This window comes from Salvelinus alpinus, chromosome 7 (assembly GCF_045679555.1).
Source record: "Salvelinus alpinus chromosome 7, SLU_Salpinus.1, whole genome shotgun sequence".
Taxonomy (NCBI): domain Eukaryota; kingdom Metazoa; phylum Chordata; class Actinopteri; order Salmoniformes; family Salmonidae; genus Salvelinus; species Salvelinus alpinus.
Window position 1 is genome coordinate 21,881,719 of NC_092092.1, and position 18,034 is coordinate 21,899,752.

The 18,034-nt window shown below is 46.5% G+C and overlaps 1 protein-coding gene across 1 annotated transcript in view; it reads left to right on the top strand.

Moving 5' to 3' along the window:
- Nucleotides 1–18,034, top strand: part of lrpprc (leucine-rich pentatricopeptide repeat containing) — a 72,084-nt gene that overhangs the window by 40,197 nt on the left and 13,853 nt on the right. Inside the window, exons 25-32 of the mRNA XM_071409406.1 lie at nt 1,141–1,247; nt 4,856–4,924; nt 5,000–5,090; nt 6,027–6,169; nt 11,353–11,521; nt 11,793–11,919; nt 13,596–13,684; nt 13,767–13,971. Coding sequence (XP_071265507.1) covers nt 1,141–1,247; nt 4,856–4,924; nt 5,000–5,090; nt 6,027–6,169; nt 11,353–11,521; nt 11,793–11,919; nt 13,596–13,684; nt 13,767–13,971 — 1,000 coding nt within the window. The remainder of the gene's footprint in view (nt 1–1,140; nt 1,248–4,855; nt 4,925–4,999; nt 5,091–6,026; nt 6,170–11,352; nt 11,522–11,792; nt 11,920–13,595; nt 13,685–13,766; nt 13,972–18,034) is intronic.

Consider the following 18,034-nt stretch of genomic DNA (forward strand, 5'->3'; position numbering starts at 1 on the left):
CGTACGTGTGTGTATAGTGCGTATGTTATCGTGTGTGTATAGTGCGTATGTTTGTGTTACTTCACAGTCCCTGCTTATAGTCTCGGTCAGTGCAGATAGTTCAGGTATCATTAGTTGACTATTTAGCTTCTATCCCCAAGCCATAAAACTGCTGGTCCGTGAGTCGATGCTCCGGTACCGTTTGCCAGACGGTAGCAGAGTGAACAGTCTATGGTTTGGCTGGCTGGAGTTTTGGCAATTTCAGGCCTTCCTCAGATATAGAGGCTCTGGATGGCAGGGAGCTCGTCCCCAGTGTTGTACTGGGCTGTCTCTCAACTCTTCATCCATCCCTCCTCCCTACATCCTCACATTCATGACATGTAGTGCAACAATGTGTGTGATGTACAATGTACACTCCCAGGATAGCCCGTAGTCACTGTGTAGTGTCTACTAAGAGCCCACCATTGACAACGGTCCCCAGGTCACTGTGGAGGATGCTGGCGATCATGATTTTAATGGCTCCTCCTCTTGACAAAAGGGTGGTGAAGGGGTTAAGTCCTTTGTGTGCTGTAGGTGAGTGGGTTTGAGTGGCCCCCCCTGTTGAGCACCACTCTACATCCCCTGGCCCTATGCCCTCTTCTCTCACCCTGTGAGTGGCACTGCCCCTGCCCAGGGTCAGACAGGGCTCCCCTTAAACACACACCCCTGTGCTGCTCTGTCCTCTCACCCTGCCTGGAAACCACATATGGTGTCGGTTATCAAGAATTCACTTCATTTCTATCCCTCAGCAAACTTCTGAATGGATGGAAATGGCTTTCTGTGTGTTTGTCCCTTTTTTCAAATGTACAGATTGTTAAAGAGTGTGAGGTTTGCATTGGTACTAGTTTTGAGTCTCTCTATGGATAGACTGTGTGTGTGTGCTGGTGTGTATGCAGATGAGCCCCCACATCTCCACCTGGCCAGTGCCTGATAGAGGGAGATTGGCAGCAGACTGCTGAGAGCAGCTCTTTGAGAAGTTTCAGCTCTGAAAGCCAAGCAGCTTATAGCCATTCTAATGGGACTGGAAGAATGCGGGGAAAAGCTTTCTGCAAGTGTGTGTGTGTTGTTTTGTTTAGCCTCTCATACCTCTCTCTCCTCGCTCTCCCTCTCCTCTTCCCACAGCGATGGACTTTGTGAGCCAGGAGCGAGGCGAGATGACAATGCTGTACGACCTCTTTTTCGCCTTCATGCAGACCGGCCGCCACCGGGAGGCCCGCAAAATCATTGAGGTGGGACCACCACACAACCTCCCATTGTGTTTGCATGCAGCACACAGCTATTTTAAAGATACTTAATTAGACGGCAGTAATAAGTTCCCTCTTTTTAAATTAGATTGGGTCTAAATCTGAACTAATGCCATTCCCCACCAACACAATAGAACAGGTGGGGGAAGCAGAGGAGTGTGTGTTTGAGCGTGTTCCGGGCTGGATGTGGCCAGTGGTTTATATGAAAAGCAGTCACTTATTTCCCATTTCTATTAAGAGATTGGAGCCAATCCTATCTCTGTGAATTTCCTGGGAGCTAACAGGTCAGGGGTTAAGCTACAGTTCTGATTTGAAGGATTGACTGTGTTTTTGTATTTGCATATTAACTGGCTAGAGGGGACAGGCACATTCCTGAACACATTGCTGTATATAGCTGTGGTGTTAAGGGGTAGGTTAATGCCTAAAACTCTGGGGAGGTGTTGAACGTCTCAGGAACCACATTACTATGATATAGCCATCTTCTGAGATGGCCAGCGAACACTGTTTCAGGAGAGGGGTGCTAATTGGGCTGTTGTGAGGTGGTTACTCGTTAGGTTTGAGGGGGTACATCATTCTGGGGGCAGGGTTAGGGTTCAGCAGAGCTGCATATTGAAGATGTTTTGCGGCTGGAGTGGAGAAGAGCTTCTATTAGCTGAAGGTACCTAGGGAAGAAGCGCTCCGTACAAGTCCTGTTTTCTTGATTCGTTTTCTGTGTCTTTTGTTCGTGTCAATCCATCCGCCGTCTCTGCTTTCAGGCCGTTCCCCCGACACACTCCAAACACTTGCAGCTCAGGAGTCTATTCTTCCTCACTGAACATTTATTTAGACAAAACCATTCAGATGTTTAATTATCCAACCATCCTAATCTCCCAGCTCAATTCCCCTGTCTACTCTGTCCACTTGCATGACTGGATGGATACCAGTTAGTACGGATTAGTGCCATGAGGTGTGTGTCTGTGCGTATTCTTGTTTTAAGTCAAATGGGGGTATTTGTGTAGCGTGTGTTGTATGTGGGGCGGAAGCTGGAACGCAGATGCTATAACCATATGTGCGCGTCTTAATGCAGATATTAATTTGACCATAGACACAATCCATGCCGTTTAGGATTACACCCTTACCATTTCCAGAACTGTGCCCTCATACGATCCTTATTAAAGTTAGGTAGATGTAGTGGTGGTTGTTATTGTTGTTCTGGGCTGCAGCAGGCTGGCTGGCAGGGCCCATCCTAAGCCTCTTCCTGGTTATTAAAAACTCATCAGATGAGGAGGCTTTGGTCCGGGGGGGATAAGATGAAAATGATGTCGGTGAGGATGGATCGACAGTAGAGGGACGGTCACTCGATAAGGAGGGGAGCAGGCGATTTAGTTATTTGGCCCTGAACGCCTTTTAATATCCTGATTCTTCAGGATGAGAATAATGCTGTCTGCTGGAACTGTGTGGCTCTCGCTCTCTCTCCCTCTCGCTCTCTCTTTCAACTTTACCAGATCATCTATGTATCATGGTGTCCTGGCCCTGTGACAGGGCTTGCCAAAAGCTGCTTGTCCCCTCTGAGTTTCTATAAGGAGGATTTAGGACATGAACTATGATTCGCAAACCCTCTTAAATATTGACATGCTATTATTGTGTACTAATACCCCTCTAAGAATGGAACGTACAGTCCCTGTCCCATGTCATCTTAGAAGGGGAGGTTCCGACAAGCTTCAGATGATACCAGACCAACACAAAACATTTAGTATTATACATTGCAACTTCAATATCTTCTTTTGGGTTTTTGTTTTGACATGAAATGCCCTTCAGTTCCATTGACATTCTTCTGGTTTTGTATGTTTGTGATAATCTGTTTCAAATGTGGGCAGTTGGATTTAGGCCTAAAGGGAGTCTCCTTTCTGTTTTTTTGTGAACTTGTGACTGACTACATGTTGTTGTGTACTGTGCTTAATGTCTCCATATTGTGCAGAGCTTTGTATTGAGGCTAAACGTAGAAGAGAACTCTCTACCTGGTCTGTGTGTATAAATAGCAGCGAAGTGGTCTCATGTCGGACCGGTAGGTCAGAATCAGAAAAAGCTCTCGTTCCCCCAGCCAGATATCCTCTCCATGTGAACTCTGCCCCCTAACTCTGCCCACTAATTAAAATGAGTGATATCTGGGAGGTCAGATGGATGACGGAGATCTATCACAGAGACCTTTCCTCTTCAGTGGAGCTTCAAGTGTCAGAACAGAGAGGCTAGCCGCTGACTCTGTTTTGTATAATTGCAAGGTTTTTAATTGCAGGTAATTAAATGAAATACAATAGAAATGGGTACCACTTTTTGGTTATGGTTAAGGTTAGGTGGTTTTGTTAAGGGGTGGGCACCATTAGGTAGGTAGGTGTGTGTGTAGGGTACGGTGAGTTTTGTGTAAGTGGGGAGTATTAATTATAAGTGTCAAATACAAGGAATTGAGATTGTTGAGCATAATTTGTGAGAGGGTAGTATGACTACATGAGGATGAGTATAGAAAGGCTATGTGAGTTTGCGCAACAGTCACTACTACATTGTCTTTGCTGTGTGTGTGTGATGTGAGCTTGTTGTGGCACTCTAGTCCAGACAGCATAGTCAAAGGGGCTGAGTTTCATAAACCACAAAGCAGCAGGCAGGAGATTGTCTTAATAATCTGACCTAGATGTCCTTTTGGGGATTGGGATATGTGCTGGAAGTGAAAAGTAGAGAGTGTGTGTGGGTGAAGCGGGAGGAAGAGGGACTTATCACCATGGATTTTATGCCCGGGAAGATTTGCCCTCGGGGGGCTTAGATCCCTGGCTGGAGGGGTGGGGGGTAGCAAGCTGGGCTGGGGGGGGGGGTTCCTGTTTGCTGTAGAAAAAATATGTACCACTTGCGCTCGGCCTTATTTACTAAGCAGATTAGACGCGGCGGCGGAGAACAGAACAAATTGTAATTTGTCCTTTGGCTGGTTGTATAAGACCATAATGCGTAGTCTTTTTTTGATCAAGTAGCCATGGTCCTGCAGCACAGGGGGATTGAGAGATCTTGGTCATAGACAGATTAACATGTCAGGGCAGAGGGGAAGAACCAAGGGACTATCTCACTCTGATTGACTGGAGCACTGATGAAATGCTATCCCATCTCTAACCACTTCCACCCTCCCTAGCCCATATGAACACATATCACTCCAAAAATACAGTGTGCTTATGCCACCCTCTCAGTGTGCGTGTCCAAAGGGCATCATACCATAGTATTATCCAGAACCATTATTATATGGCTCTGGTATTATCCATATACACCCTTCATCTTCTATCTTTTTCATATGTGATTTTGTTTCTGGTCATTTTGAGCCTGTTGGATATTACTTTCTTGGATAACTCACAGGGGGATTGTTCTAGAGTTCAGATATTCACTTCTGGGAAATGACAGGAATTTATGGGTTTAATGTTTATTATGAGGTATGAAATGGAGGTCCCTGTATGTTTCAGCTTGTTGGATTTTTGATGTACTCTGAACAGTATGCAATACAGAAAGGTTTATCAGGCACTAGTTGATTTAACATAAACCACGCTGTATTTGTTTTAAATAAGTCCTTTCTGTTGGTCCCACAGACTCCAGGTTTAAGGGCTAGACCAGGACGCCTTCAGTGGTACGCTGAGAAATGCATTAACGGCAACCAGGTGAGAGAGAGACCACACACAGTCGCGCACACACATGCGCACACACCACGTCTAAAGTATTGTGTCCCTGTGTAGATGGAGTCTTTGGAGAGCATGGTGGATATGACAGCCAAGCTGTTTGAATGTGACCGAGATGAGCTGTATCACTACGTGTTGCGGCTCTGCAGTAAGTCCCCCTCAACCTCCATCCCTACTCTTCTCTGACTGGCTGGCTTTCCTGTCGACATCCTATTAAGTTACTATTCTATTAGTATTCTAATCAGGGTTGGGCTCAATTTGAATCAAAGGCAGTCAATTCAGGAAGTAAACATTTCAAATAAATGATTGAAAAAGGGGCATCTATTTTTCATGGCTTCTCGATAAACTGAAAAGGATATGATATTTGTCAAATCTCTTCCTAAATTGACTCCCTTCAATTCGAATAGAGCCCAACCCTGATTCTAATTCATAATTCTAAGGTCTTTCCTGTATCTCACCATCGCTGTATGGATGGACTGACTGGATCTACATTCTCCAATAGGGGAAGTTTATGAACCTCACTTTACCCCTGACTGGTTATATTAAGCCCCCCCCCCCCCCAACTATCCCAAAAGTCACTACTACTTACCTCCATCTCCTCTTCTCATGTGACCGTTTAACCTTTGCCCCCCCCAAATCCCTGGCAGCAATGTGGCGTGAACAGTGGCGTAACCCCAGGGCCATTTTGTGTGCGAGAGAATGGGTTCAGAATCCCAGTATCCACAGATAGTGTATGATTAGATTACATCTCGTGATTGGAAGATTGAGCTTTTTGGAACTGTTTTCCCAATTCAGCCTGGGTCAGATAAAGCCTGCCTGGATACAAATCAAATCAGCCCAGAGTTAAGTGTCTAGCTGAGGAGGATGAGCAGATTAGGCCTTTTCTGCCTGATTGCTCTCTCAGCATTAAGCAGCATGAGTGTCAACAAGGAATCTTGATGTCTGTGTGCGTATACACGTTCGTATGCGTGTTTTATTTTTTAAATTTAACCTTTTATTTATCCAAGTAGTCTCGTTTATAAAATAAATTTTTCAAGAGTTTGTGTGTGTGCGTACATGTGATCATGTTCTTTCTCACCCTCAGAGGACACAAACGACTGGCGCAAGGCGGAGGCCACCTGGACCAAGATGCAGGAGGAGAACGTGATACCAAGAGAGAGGACCCTGCGCATACTGGCTGACATACTCAAGAGTAATGGACAGGAGGTGCCTTTCGAGGTGCCTGAGGTAAAAAGCCTTCTGAAATCACTTACCGCTCTGCCACCACTAGTAAGCACAGCTCTCCTTTTATTTCTATTCCATCAAATCAGTAATTTTCCCAAATCAGTGTTTGCTTCATTAAAGCTCATCCTCTCTGCTAATGTTCAGTTTGTTGCACAGTGAATTGCGGGCAGGACGCTACCTTTTTAGTACCTCAGAGTTTATTATAGGCTTCATTATCATTGGCTTGCCATGGTGCCCCCTCTGTTCTGGTTGACTCGTAGTTGGTTGAAATCCCTGAACTAGTCTGATTTCTCCACACCTCTGGCGACAGTCCGTCTGAAACAACAAATCGTTGTATTTTAGCTACAGCTAGGGTAAATTTTAATTTGGGATGATCATTGGGACAGGAATTAATACTAGCCCCTAATGCCCAAATAATTCAGCCACTGCTAAATAACACCATGTTTTCTGCTGCTTAGTGGACTTTAGCACAAGTCTCTTTTGGACTCTGGCAGAGGCTACTGGAAAGATGTGACCAAATTACCCAGCATTCCCTCCGCTTGACTGCACCCGTTTCCTCTGTTGATTCAAAATACATTATTTCTCCATTGGAATACATTATTTTCCAGCTTCCTTCCAGTTGTGTCCATGTTTGTTTGGCTTGTTGAGGAGGCCTGGAGGGAGATGAGACTCAAAGTGATGGCTTTAGCCCTTGGAGATGACCCTTGTGACCTGAGGCGCCCTGGAGTTGTCAACCCCCACACCCCCTTTTAGCCTCCCCGGCCCGTATGCCTAGCCTAATTTACCCCTGGCCAGCGTAGCTTAACCCCCTCCCCCGGTCGCTGAACGGGTGACTGAAGATTGAGGGGCCCTACTCAGTCTATTTAACACATACCTCACTCAAAAAAGACGCATCGCAATTCTTATACTTAAAGGGACATTTCGCATGACATGCGCAAAAGGTTCCTCCAACGTGGGTGTAGTTAGTGTCATTGAACAGGCCTATACCCGTGCTAGAGAGACTGAATGACAAAGCCTAGTCACTAGCACGAATAGAAACCAGTACAAAACACCCCCACGTTTGTGTTTTTCCACGGAGTACAGCCCATGTGCCGGTCGGGTCAAATCCATTGTATTGAAACACTGGAACATCCTCAAATGTGATCCAAATCTACCAGAGTTCACAACATGTCCCCCTCGAATTTGTGTTCGCCGTGCGCGCAATCTAGCATGCAGAAAACCAAGAAGCGTGACGCTAGGCTCCCAGGCCCTCCCAATGGAAATTACAAGTGTGGCCACTGTACATTGACAATATGACTGATACAACAACAACAAAAATATCACCCAAGAACAAAGAAAAGAATACAAAATCTAAAGCTTCATTAATTGTAGCACCACAAAAGTCCTATACATGTTCAAATGCATCTGTGCTGCTGTTTATATTGGTCAAACTAAGCGAGCATTGAAACATCGCATCGCAGAACTTAAGGCTGCTATTAGAAATAAGAACAGACTATGCTATTGCGCGCCACTGCATCGAAGCCAACCATGGCTCACCTTCCTCCCTGCTCTTTGTAGCCATAGAACACGTCCAAGTTTCACCAAGAGGAGGTGATATTGAGCATAACTATCCGCTCAAGACGAAAAAATTGTCCAACGCGCTGATAATAGAGAATTCATAAATAAAAAATATTTTTGTCTTATCGAGAGAAGACTATTCACTAGTTTTATGAGAGAACTAGAGCGAGGGTGTAATGGTGCCATGGAAAGCCTCGCTGACAGCTGTCTGTAGGCATTTAGAAGAAATGTCTGTGATCTGCAACCACTACAAAATAACACAAGGTGTTTTTGAATACGAGGTGTTATTTATATGTATAGTAAGTAGTGGCAAGAGAACCGTTGACGCTACATAAGGTTAATAGCAAGTAACAACAAGAGAATCGTTGAAGATGCACATGGGTAATAAGGGAGATTACCGAGTGTGTTTGGGAATGGTACTAAGTGGATGTGAAGTTGTGTGATTGTGAGATATGACATGTAAAGCTGATTTGAAATTTGGATAATAAGCTGATTGATATTTGGATAATAAGAGCTTCTGACAGACGTTCATTAAAGTGCATTACTTTTTTTGGAACCTCTCCAGTGTACAGATAATTAACAATGATCCATTTAAGATGGACTTTGAGTGTCCCTGTGTAAGAATTTCCACAACACGTCCGAACGGTTTGGCCTACAAACTACACTGCTCAAAAAAATAAAGGGAACACTTAAACAACACAATGTAACTCCAAGTCAATCACACTTCTGTGAAATCAAACTGTCCACATAAGAAGCAACACTGATTGACAATAAATTTCACATGCTCTTGTGCAAATGGAATAGACAACAGGTGGAAATTATAGGCAATTAGCAAGACACCCCCAATAAAGGAGTGGTTCTGCAGGTGGTGACCACAGACCACTTCTCAGTTCCTATGCTTCCTGGCTGATGTTTTGGTCACTTTTGAATGCTGGCGGTGCTTTCACTCTAGTGGTAGCATGAGACGGAGTCTACAACCCACACAAGTGGCTCAGGTAGTGCAGCTCATCCAGGATGGCACATCAATGCGAGCTGTGGCAAGAAGGTTTGCTGTGTCTGTCAGCGTAGTGTCCAGAGCATGGAGGCGCTACCAGGAGACAGGCCAGTACATCAGGAGACGTGGAGGAGGCCGTAGGAGGGCAACAACCCAGCAGCAGGACCGCTACCTCCGCCTTTGTGCAAGGAGGAGCAGGAGGAGCACTGCAAAATGACCTCCAGCAGGCCACAAATGTGCATGTGTCTGCTCAAACGGTCAGAAACAGACTCCATGAGGGTGGTATGAGGGCCCGACGTTGTGCTTACAGCCCAACACCGTGCAGGACGTTTGGCATTTGCCAGAGAACACCAAGATTGGCAAATTCGCCACTGGCGCCCTGTGCTCTTCACAGATGAAAGCAGGTTCACACTGAGCACATGTGACTGGAGTCTGGAGACGCCGTGGAGAACGTTCTGCTGCCTGCAACATCATCCAGCATGACCGGCTTGGCGGTGGGTCAGTCATGGTGTGGGGTGGCATTTCTTTGGGGGGCCGCACAGCCCTCCATGTGCTCGCCAGAGGTAGCCTGACTGCCATTAGGTACCGAGATGAGATCCTCAGACCCCTTGTGAGACCATATGCTGGTGCGGTTGGCCCTGGGTTCCTCCTAATGCAAGACAATGCTAGACCTCATGTGGCTGGAGTGTGTCAGCAGTTCCTGCAAGAGGAAGGCATTGATGCTATGGACTGGCCCGCCCGTTCCCCAGACCTGAATCCAATTGAGCACATCTGGGACATCATGTCTCGCTCCATCCACCAACGCCACGTTGCACCACAGACTGTCCAGGAGTTGGCGGATGCTTTAGTCCAGGTCTGGGAGGAGATCCCTCAGGAGACCATCTGCCACCTCATCAGGAGCATGCCCAGGCGTTGTAAGGAGGCCACACACACTACTGAGCCTCATTTTGACTTGTTTTAAGGACATTACATCAAAGTTGGATCAGCCTGTAGTGTGGTTTTCCACTTTAATTTTGAGTGTGACTCCAAATCCAGACCTCCATGGGTTGATAAATTTGATTTCCATTGATAATTTCTGTGTGATTTTGTTGTCAGCACATTCAACTATGTAAAGAAAAAAGTATTTAATAAGAATATTTCATTCATTCAGATCTAGGATGTGTTATTTTAGTGTTCCCTTAATTTTTTTGAGCAGTGTAATATGGAAAGATGAGGACTCTCACGAACACTATTCTCCGTTTTGCTCGAAGACCCCCCCCACAAGTCAGTAACACTGATGTGCCAGGTTCTGTCTGTAGCATCCAAACCATTTTGGGCTACAAACTAACCCCACTATGGAAAGGGGAGACTCTCACGATGGTCTTCTCCGTTTTGCTCTACAACCCTCACAAGTGTCACGGGACTCATCTGAAGGTAAAAAACAAACATATTTCCTGAGCTTTCTTATATCTCCTAGATATAGGGCAGGCACTTCAAAACCTTATTCCTAATAGTCATACCATGGATCATTTATCTATCTAAAAATGTTGTCTTAGTAGAACCCCCCCCCCCCCCCAACACAACTGCTTAGACTTTGAGGTTCATGACTATATACTGTGGCAAAGCGAAGGTGAATAACCAATACTTATAAACGTATTATACCTACCAATCCTATCTTATTCTACCTTATCTTCTCTTAGTACTACTTCTACTAAATACATCAGAGATTCACAAGAAGCCCTTCTCTGCAGCCAACTCAACATGGCTTCCAGTTTCTGTCTCTCCGTCAGTAAAAAGACACTCGCTGCTCATAAAACTCCCTCCTCACTCTCCTGTGAAACTCCACCTTGCGCTTCATTTCCATGTGCTTGTGGAACAGACTTCCAGTACCACTCACAATCCCAGATCTCTGAGAAACCCGGGAGGACCTGACCCAAAGCCACATGTTCAACCAGTTCTCGATGTACCTTAATGCATTCTAAACATGGAATGTTGAGAAATACACAAATGGCAATAAACCAAATCCTGGTGAGAATACACTATTTAATTCTTACCCTTGTCAATGATATTTGATGGTCTTGCAAGGAGATATTGATGTGCCATCCATGGTCCGGACTGATGAAATTGCTGGGTGTAAAAGCTCATTTTAGAAAAATGTAGAATCTTCGACGGCAGAAGCAAGTCGTCTAGTCTTGGTGTTGTTGCAACCAAAACTGAGTTGCAAATCAACGCTGTGGCTCTTAACCAAGCATTCTCAATACAAACATTCTACCTACTTTGCTTTGGTTGATTTTGTGTTTTCATGATTCAGAATTGCCATGACAATGAAAAATAGTGAAATTAAGTGAAGTACTAAAATCAGTTTTACATTGAACTCGACACAGACATGCACCAATCACCCAGATCTGTTGTAAGTGGGTTGTGATATGCAATTTGCGACTCACTCTGTTTCTATGCTTCATTGTAGAATTATGAAACACAGATTCACTTGCGCACGCGCACACTTTTTCTATGGGATAAGCATGCTCTTGTGTTCATATCGTTTTTGTACCATAGGGACCGTTGTTTTTGTATCGTGTGAATATTGACCCATATGTTACCAGTGGCTGTTTTGATAGTAGTTATTCACAGTATGTTGTACTCTACCTTTCCATAGGTGTGGTATGAGCAGGCTGCAGACAGAGAAGCACAGGCAGAGACCAAGCCTGAAGGGTCAAAGGGCAAAGCCACCAAGTCAGCCAGCACCCAGGCTGCTACTGTAGAGAACAGCCCTGCTGACTACCAGTTCAGACTGCTCACCCTCTGCAAGAAGGGCAAGGCTAAAGGTACGCAGCCCTGGGGAGTTTATATTGCTGCCAGACCTCCATTGGTAATATTGGGGATTTCCTGGGCTTCTCTTAATACAGGAACATCTATTCTACAGACTGTCCCATGACCACTGAGACATGTTTTACGAAACATGTTTGGTTGTCCCGTTGACATGGTGGATTGTTGACTGCTTTTCATATGTTTCCTGATGGTGATCTCTATCAATCCCTCTCTCCTGCTACATTTCTCATTCTCTCTCCCTCCATCTCCCTCTGTTGGTCTGTCCAGAGGCCTATGATATGCTGAAGGATATTGATAGGAAAGGTGTGACCCTGGGCCCGGCCCCCTACGACAGTCTGATCCGGGCTCTGCTGGCCGAGGGTAGTATGGAGGACGCCATGGTGGTCAAAGAGATGTGAGTTTGTCTATCGTGTGTGTTCACCAGTCAGTATGTCCTGTGTCCTCTCCCTCACTCCCCCTCTCTATCTGCCAGTGGTCCTGACAAAGAAACCACACACTTTTACAGTGGGCTACTTCCACACTCGGAGCCAAATTCTGGTTTGTCACAGGTTAAGCTTACAGTATACAGGGCAGCCAGGGTTCTTGAATTAGGTTTGAGATTACCAAGTGATTGTGAATTGACCCTTAACCCTGCTGGATGTGAACAGCAGTGGTCTGGTAAGCCTCGGAAGCGCTTGAGCCCCTTCCTATCGTCACAGATTAATTTGGTTTTCTGGGAAGCGGATGACTTTGCACAAAAATGACAATCTTCTGCTGATTAGTAATGTATCGTGTGTGTGTTTTTTGGTTGTCCTGGGATCTTAGTAGCAGGAGTTATCCCTTTTAAAAACGAGAGCGAAATTAGGTTCTCATCGCTCATAACACATGACTGATGATCTGTCCCCTTCAAGCAGAGTCTTTGTATAATCCTCTCCTTTTCCCCTGCTCACTGCCCTCGGGTGGCTGTTGAAGTTCCCTACGTGTGTCTGTCTGTGTGTTTATGAACAGTTAGTAGAATTACCACAAGGACTCAACGCATACCTTCCACATTACACACATCACATCTCATCCCCACCTGTCCCCCTTCGCTCCAGAACTTTAGGTACCCCTACGTCAGGCCAGTATAGGGCATGACTTAACCCAGGGTTTTTTAGTCCTGTGAGGGACCTTGCATTTATCAGAGAAGGGAGGGAGGCAGGGGGGTTGGTTTAATCATGTGGGAAGATGATCAAGACGCCAGTACAGTAATAATTCCGCTAGTGTGTATAAAGCCCAGTCTCTTGCGTGTGGATGACTTAGACAGGGCTGGAGCCAGATGGGGCCCAAGGCTGGGTTGGGGAGAGGAGGAGGAGGAGGAGGAGGAGGAGGGGCTGCATCATAACTGAGCAGTGGGGCGCTTAGCAGAGATTAAGGGGATTGGGATGGAGAGAAATGTGGGAGGGTCAGAGCGGAGTTGGGTGGAGGGGGGAGACCCCAGAGAGAGGGTGAAAAGAGTGCGAGAGATGGGGAGGCTAGAGGGCAGCGACAGGAGGGATTTTCTTTCCTTGGGATTGATAAGAATCACTCTGACCGAGGTTTCCGCAGCAATCTGTCCGAGTGAGCGGAGGGCTGGTGGTTGGTCGGCCCGGCGATAAGGAGCATGAGGCCAACGCTCAATTGAGCAGCCAGATTAATCCGGTCAGAGACTGTAATAATAAAAGAGAGATTGATTGAGGTATTAGTGGCTCTGAAATGGGGAAAAAAGATGTCTGAAAGGACAACGGGATAGACTGAGGGAGGGAGGGATGGAGGGAAAGGGACATTACCTAGGGTCTCATCACTGCAGCAGCTGTTCTCTCCCTGCCCAGCCCCAGAGGAGACTCACAGCCCCCCACACTCGGAGCTGGATAGGACCTCAGAGGGAGTAGTCTGAACACCCGGTTGTTTTGTAATACTTCTATGGCCAGACTTGATTGGCAATCGGACTCACTTTCACTCTGTCCCTCTGTTTCAGTCTTATTTTCCCCCTCTTCTCTCTATGCCCATTTCAGTGGAGTGGAGGGTTGTTCACTGGTTGACTTATGTCTGTTCTTCTGTCTCTCTGTTCCTCAGTGCCGTAGGCCGTGTCCCAGGGTTCAAGCTGAATGACATAGCCAACAGCCTCCTCATCATTACACAGGTCAAGAGAGGGCTAGCCAAAGGTGGGTTTTTGCGTGACGCGCGCACAAACACACACTGAGTTTCTTTGTTGCATACATTCTGTTGCCTTCCTCCCACCCTTAGATGGCATGTCCACACTCAAGTCCATGCTGCAGGGAGACCAGGTGCCCTCAAAACTGTCCGTCACACGATTGGTGCAATCCCTTGGTAGCCATGGGGATGTCCAGGGCATCCAGGAAGTGGAGGTTCTGATGAAGGGGTTGGGCACGCCCCTCAACCTGTCAAGCATGGTCTTTTTCAACAACACTGCCATGGCACACATCAAAAAGTAAGGTTCATCTAACTCACCTACTTAGCACTCAATCGCGCCCAGCTTTATGAAGGGGTATTGTCATGCCGTTATCATGGGTTTCAGTAGCATTGCAGTGAACCTGTTTCTCTACGCTCTCTGTTACCACTTGGTTGCAGGGTTAAAAATCTCCTGGCCTCCAATACACAGCAGGGTTACCCAACTGGCGCCCTGCGGGTGGTTTTATTTGGTCCCCCAAGTTTCCTGAGCAAAAATGTTCATTGTTGTACATAAAACACTGTAAAAACACCAGGAAATCAGCTCCAATTCATTTTAATTTTGGAAATCTGTTCCAAAGTATTCCCAAGCATAATAGAGGTGATTGTATACAAATAATCATTCATAATTGATTGGATTTATATAGCACTTTTCTGCCTACTGGCGCTTTATGTACAGTGCATTCAGTGTGTATTCCGACCCCTTTTTCAACATTTTGTTACGTTACAGCATTTTACAATTTGTTACATCGTTTGTTCCCTTATCAATCTACACACAATCAAATTTATTTATAAAGCCCTTCTTACATCAGCTGATATCTCAAAGTGCTGTACAGAAACCCAGCCTAAAACCCCAAACAGCAAGCAATGCAGGTGTAGAAGCACGGTGGCTAGGAAAAACTCCCTAGAAAGGCCAGAACCTAGGAAGAAACCTAGAGAGGAACCAGGCTATGAGGGGTGGCCAGTCCTCTTCTGGCTGTGCCGGGTGGAGATTATAACAGAACATGGCCAAGATGTTCAAATGTTCATAGATGACCAGCAGGGTCAGATAATAATAATCACAGTGGTTGTCGAGGGTGCAACAGGTCAGCACCTCAGGAGTAAATGTCAGTTGGCTTTTCATAACCGATCATTCAGAGTATCTCTACCGCTCCTGCAGTCTCCAGAGAGTTGAAAAGGTCTGGGACAGGTAGCACGTCCGGTGAACAGGTCAGGGTTCCATAGCATAGCCGCAGGCAGAACAGTTGAAACTGGAGCAGCAGCATGGCCAGGTGGACTGGGGACAGCAAGGAGTCATCAGGCCAGGTAGTCCTGGGGCATGGTCCTAGGGCTCAGGTCCTCCGAAAGAGAAAGAAAGAGAGAAAGAATTAGAGAGAGCATACTTAAATTCACACCGGATAAGACAGGAGAAATACTCCAGATATAACAGCCTAGCTACCGACGCATGAACTATTGCAGCATAAATACTGGAGGCTAAGACGGGAGGGTTCGGGAGACATTGTGGCCCCATCCGAACGATACCCCCGGACAGGGCCAAACAGGCAGGATATAACCCCACCCACTTTGCCAAAGCACAGCCCCCACACCATTAGAGGGATATCTTCAACCACCAACTTACCATCCTGAGACAAGGCCGAGTATAGCCCATAATGACAAAGCAGAAATAGGTTTGTAGACATGTTAGCAAAGTTTTTTTATTTGTAATAATCATCACATTTACAGAAGTATTCAGACCCCTTACTCAGTACTTTGTTGAAGCACCATTGGCAGCGATTACAGCCTTGAGTCTTCTTGGGTATGACGCTACAAGCTTGGCACACCTGTATTTGGGGAGTTTCTGAGATGTTTCTACAACTTGATTGGAGTCCACCTATGGTAAATTCAATTAATTGAACATGATTTGGAAAGGCATGCACACCAGTCCCACAGTTGACTGTGCATGTCAGAGCAAAAACCAAGTTATGAAGTCGTAGGAATTGTCCGTAGAGCTCCGAGAGAGGATTGTGTGGAGGCACAGATCTGGGGACGGGTACCTGCAGCATTGAAGGTCCCCAAGAGCACGGTGTCCTCCATCATTCTTAAATGGAATAAGTTTGAAACCACCAAGACTCTTCCTAGAGCTTGTCGGCCCGGGAGAGAAGGGACTTGGTAAGGGAGGTGACCAAGAACCTGATTAGTGCTCTAGAGTTCCTCTGTGGAGATGGGAGAACCTTCCAGAAGGACAAATATCCCAGCTTTGATGCACCTATACTGACCTCACCTTCTGGATGATAGCGGGGTGAACAAGCAGTGGCTCGGGTGGTTGTTGTCCTTGATGATCTTTTTGGCCTTCCTGTGACATCTGGTGCTATAGGTGTCATGGAGGGCAGGCAGTGTGCCCCCGGTGATGTTGGGCAGACCGTGCCATCCTCTGGAGAGCCCTGCGGGCGGTGCAGTTGCCGTACCATGTGGTATACAGCCCGACAGGATGCTCTCAATTGTGCATCTGTAAAAGTTTGAGACTTTTAGGTGCCAAGCGTCCTCAAGTTGAAGAGGCGCTGTTGTGTCTTCACCACACTGTCTGTGTGGGTGGACCATTTCAATTTGTCAGTGATGTGTACGCCAAGGAACTTGAAGCTTTCCACCTTCTCCATCACGGTCCTGTCGATGTGGATAGGGGGGTGCTCCCTCTGCTGTTTCCTGAAGTCCACGATCAGCTCCTTAGTTTTGTTGACGTTGATTTAGAGGTTATTTTCCTGGCACCACACTCCGAGCCGCCACCTCCTCCTCCCTGGAGGCTGTCCCCTCAATGTTGGTAATCAAGCCTACTACTGTTGTGTAGTCTGCGAACATAATGATTTGAGTTGGAGACGTGCTTGGCCATGCAGTCCTTGGAGTACAGGAGGGGGCTGATCACGCATCCTTGTGGGGCTCCAGTCTTCAGGATCAGTGAAGTGGAGGTCTTGTTTCCTACCTTCACCACCTGGTGGCGGCCCGTCAGGAAGTCCAGGACCCAGTTGCATAGGGCGGGGTTCAGACCCAGGGCCTCAAGCTTAATGATGACCTTGGAGGGTAATATGGTGTTGAATGCTGAGCTATAGTCAATGAACAGCATTCTTACATAGGTGTTCTTCTTGTCCAGATGGGATAGGGCAGTGTGCAGTGTGATGGCGATTGCATCGTCTGTGGATCTATTTGGGCGTTAAGCAAAGTTGGTCTAGGGTGTCAGGTAAGGTAGAGGTGAAATGATCCTTGACTAGTCTCTCAAAGCACTTCATGATGACAGAAGTGAGTGCTACTGGACGATAGTCATTTAGTTCAGTTACCTTCGCTTTCTTGGGTACAGGAACAATGGTGGCCATCTTGAAGTATGTGGGGACAGCTGACTGGGTTCGAGAGAGATTGAATATGTCCGTTAACACAGCAGCCAGCTGGTCTGCGCATGCTCTGAGGACGCGGCTAGTGATGCCGTCTGGGCCGGCAGCCTTGCGACGGTTAACACGCTTAAATGTCTTACTCACGTCGGCCATGGAGAAGGAGAGCCCACAGTCCTTGGTAGCGGGCCGCGCCGGTGCACTGTGTTATCCTCAAAGCGGGCGAAGAAGGTGTTTAGCTTGTCGGTAAGCAAGACATCTGGTTTTCCTTTTGTAGTCCGTAATTGTCTGAAGAGCCGTCGAATTGCAACTCCACTTTGTCTCATCTCTTTACTGACGTTTTGCCTGTTTGATTCCCTTGCGGAGGGAATAACTACACTTTGTATTATTCCATATTCCCAGTCACCTTGCCATGGTTAAATGCGGTGGTTCGCGCTATCAGTTTTGCGCAAATGCTGCCATCTATCCATGGTTTCTTGTTAGGGTAGGTTTTAATAGTCGCCGTTGGTAGAACATCTACTATACACTTCCTGATAAACTCTGTCACATTATCAGTATATTCGTCAATATTATTCTCGAAAGCTAACCGGAACATATCCCAGTCCGGTGAACAAAACATTCTTGAAGCGTGGATTCTGATTTGGTCAGACCAGCGTTGAATAGTCCTTAGCACAGGTACTTCCTGTGTGTTTCTGCCTATAGGAAAGGAGGAGCAAAATGGAGTCAAAGTCAGATTTGCCGAAAGGAGGGTGGGGGAGGGCGTTGTAGGCATCCCGGAAGTTGGAGTGTCAGTGGTCAAGTGTTTTAGCAGGATATTGCCCTGGGGGGTGCGAACAAAGGAGCCGCTTCGGGAAAGTTGTAGTGCTGGTGAGTTACCGCTGCTCTGATGGCCAATAGTTCTTCCCGGCTGTATGTAATAACACAAAACAAATCTGGGCTAATGATGTAAGTAGTAATACATAAAAGAGCTAG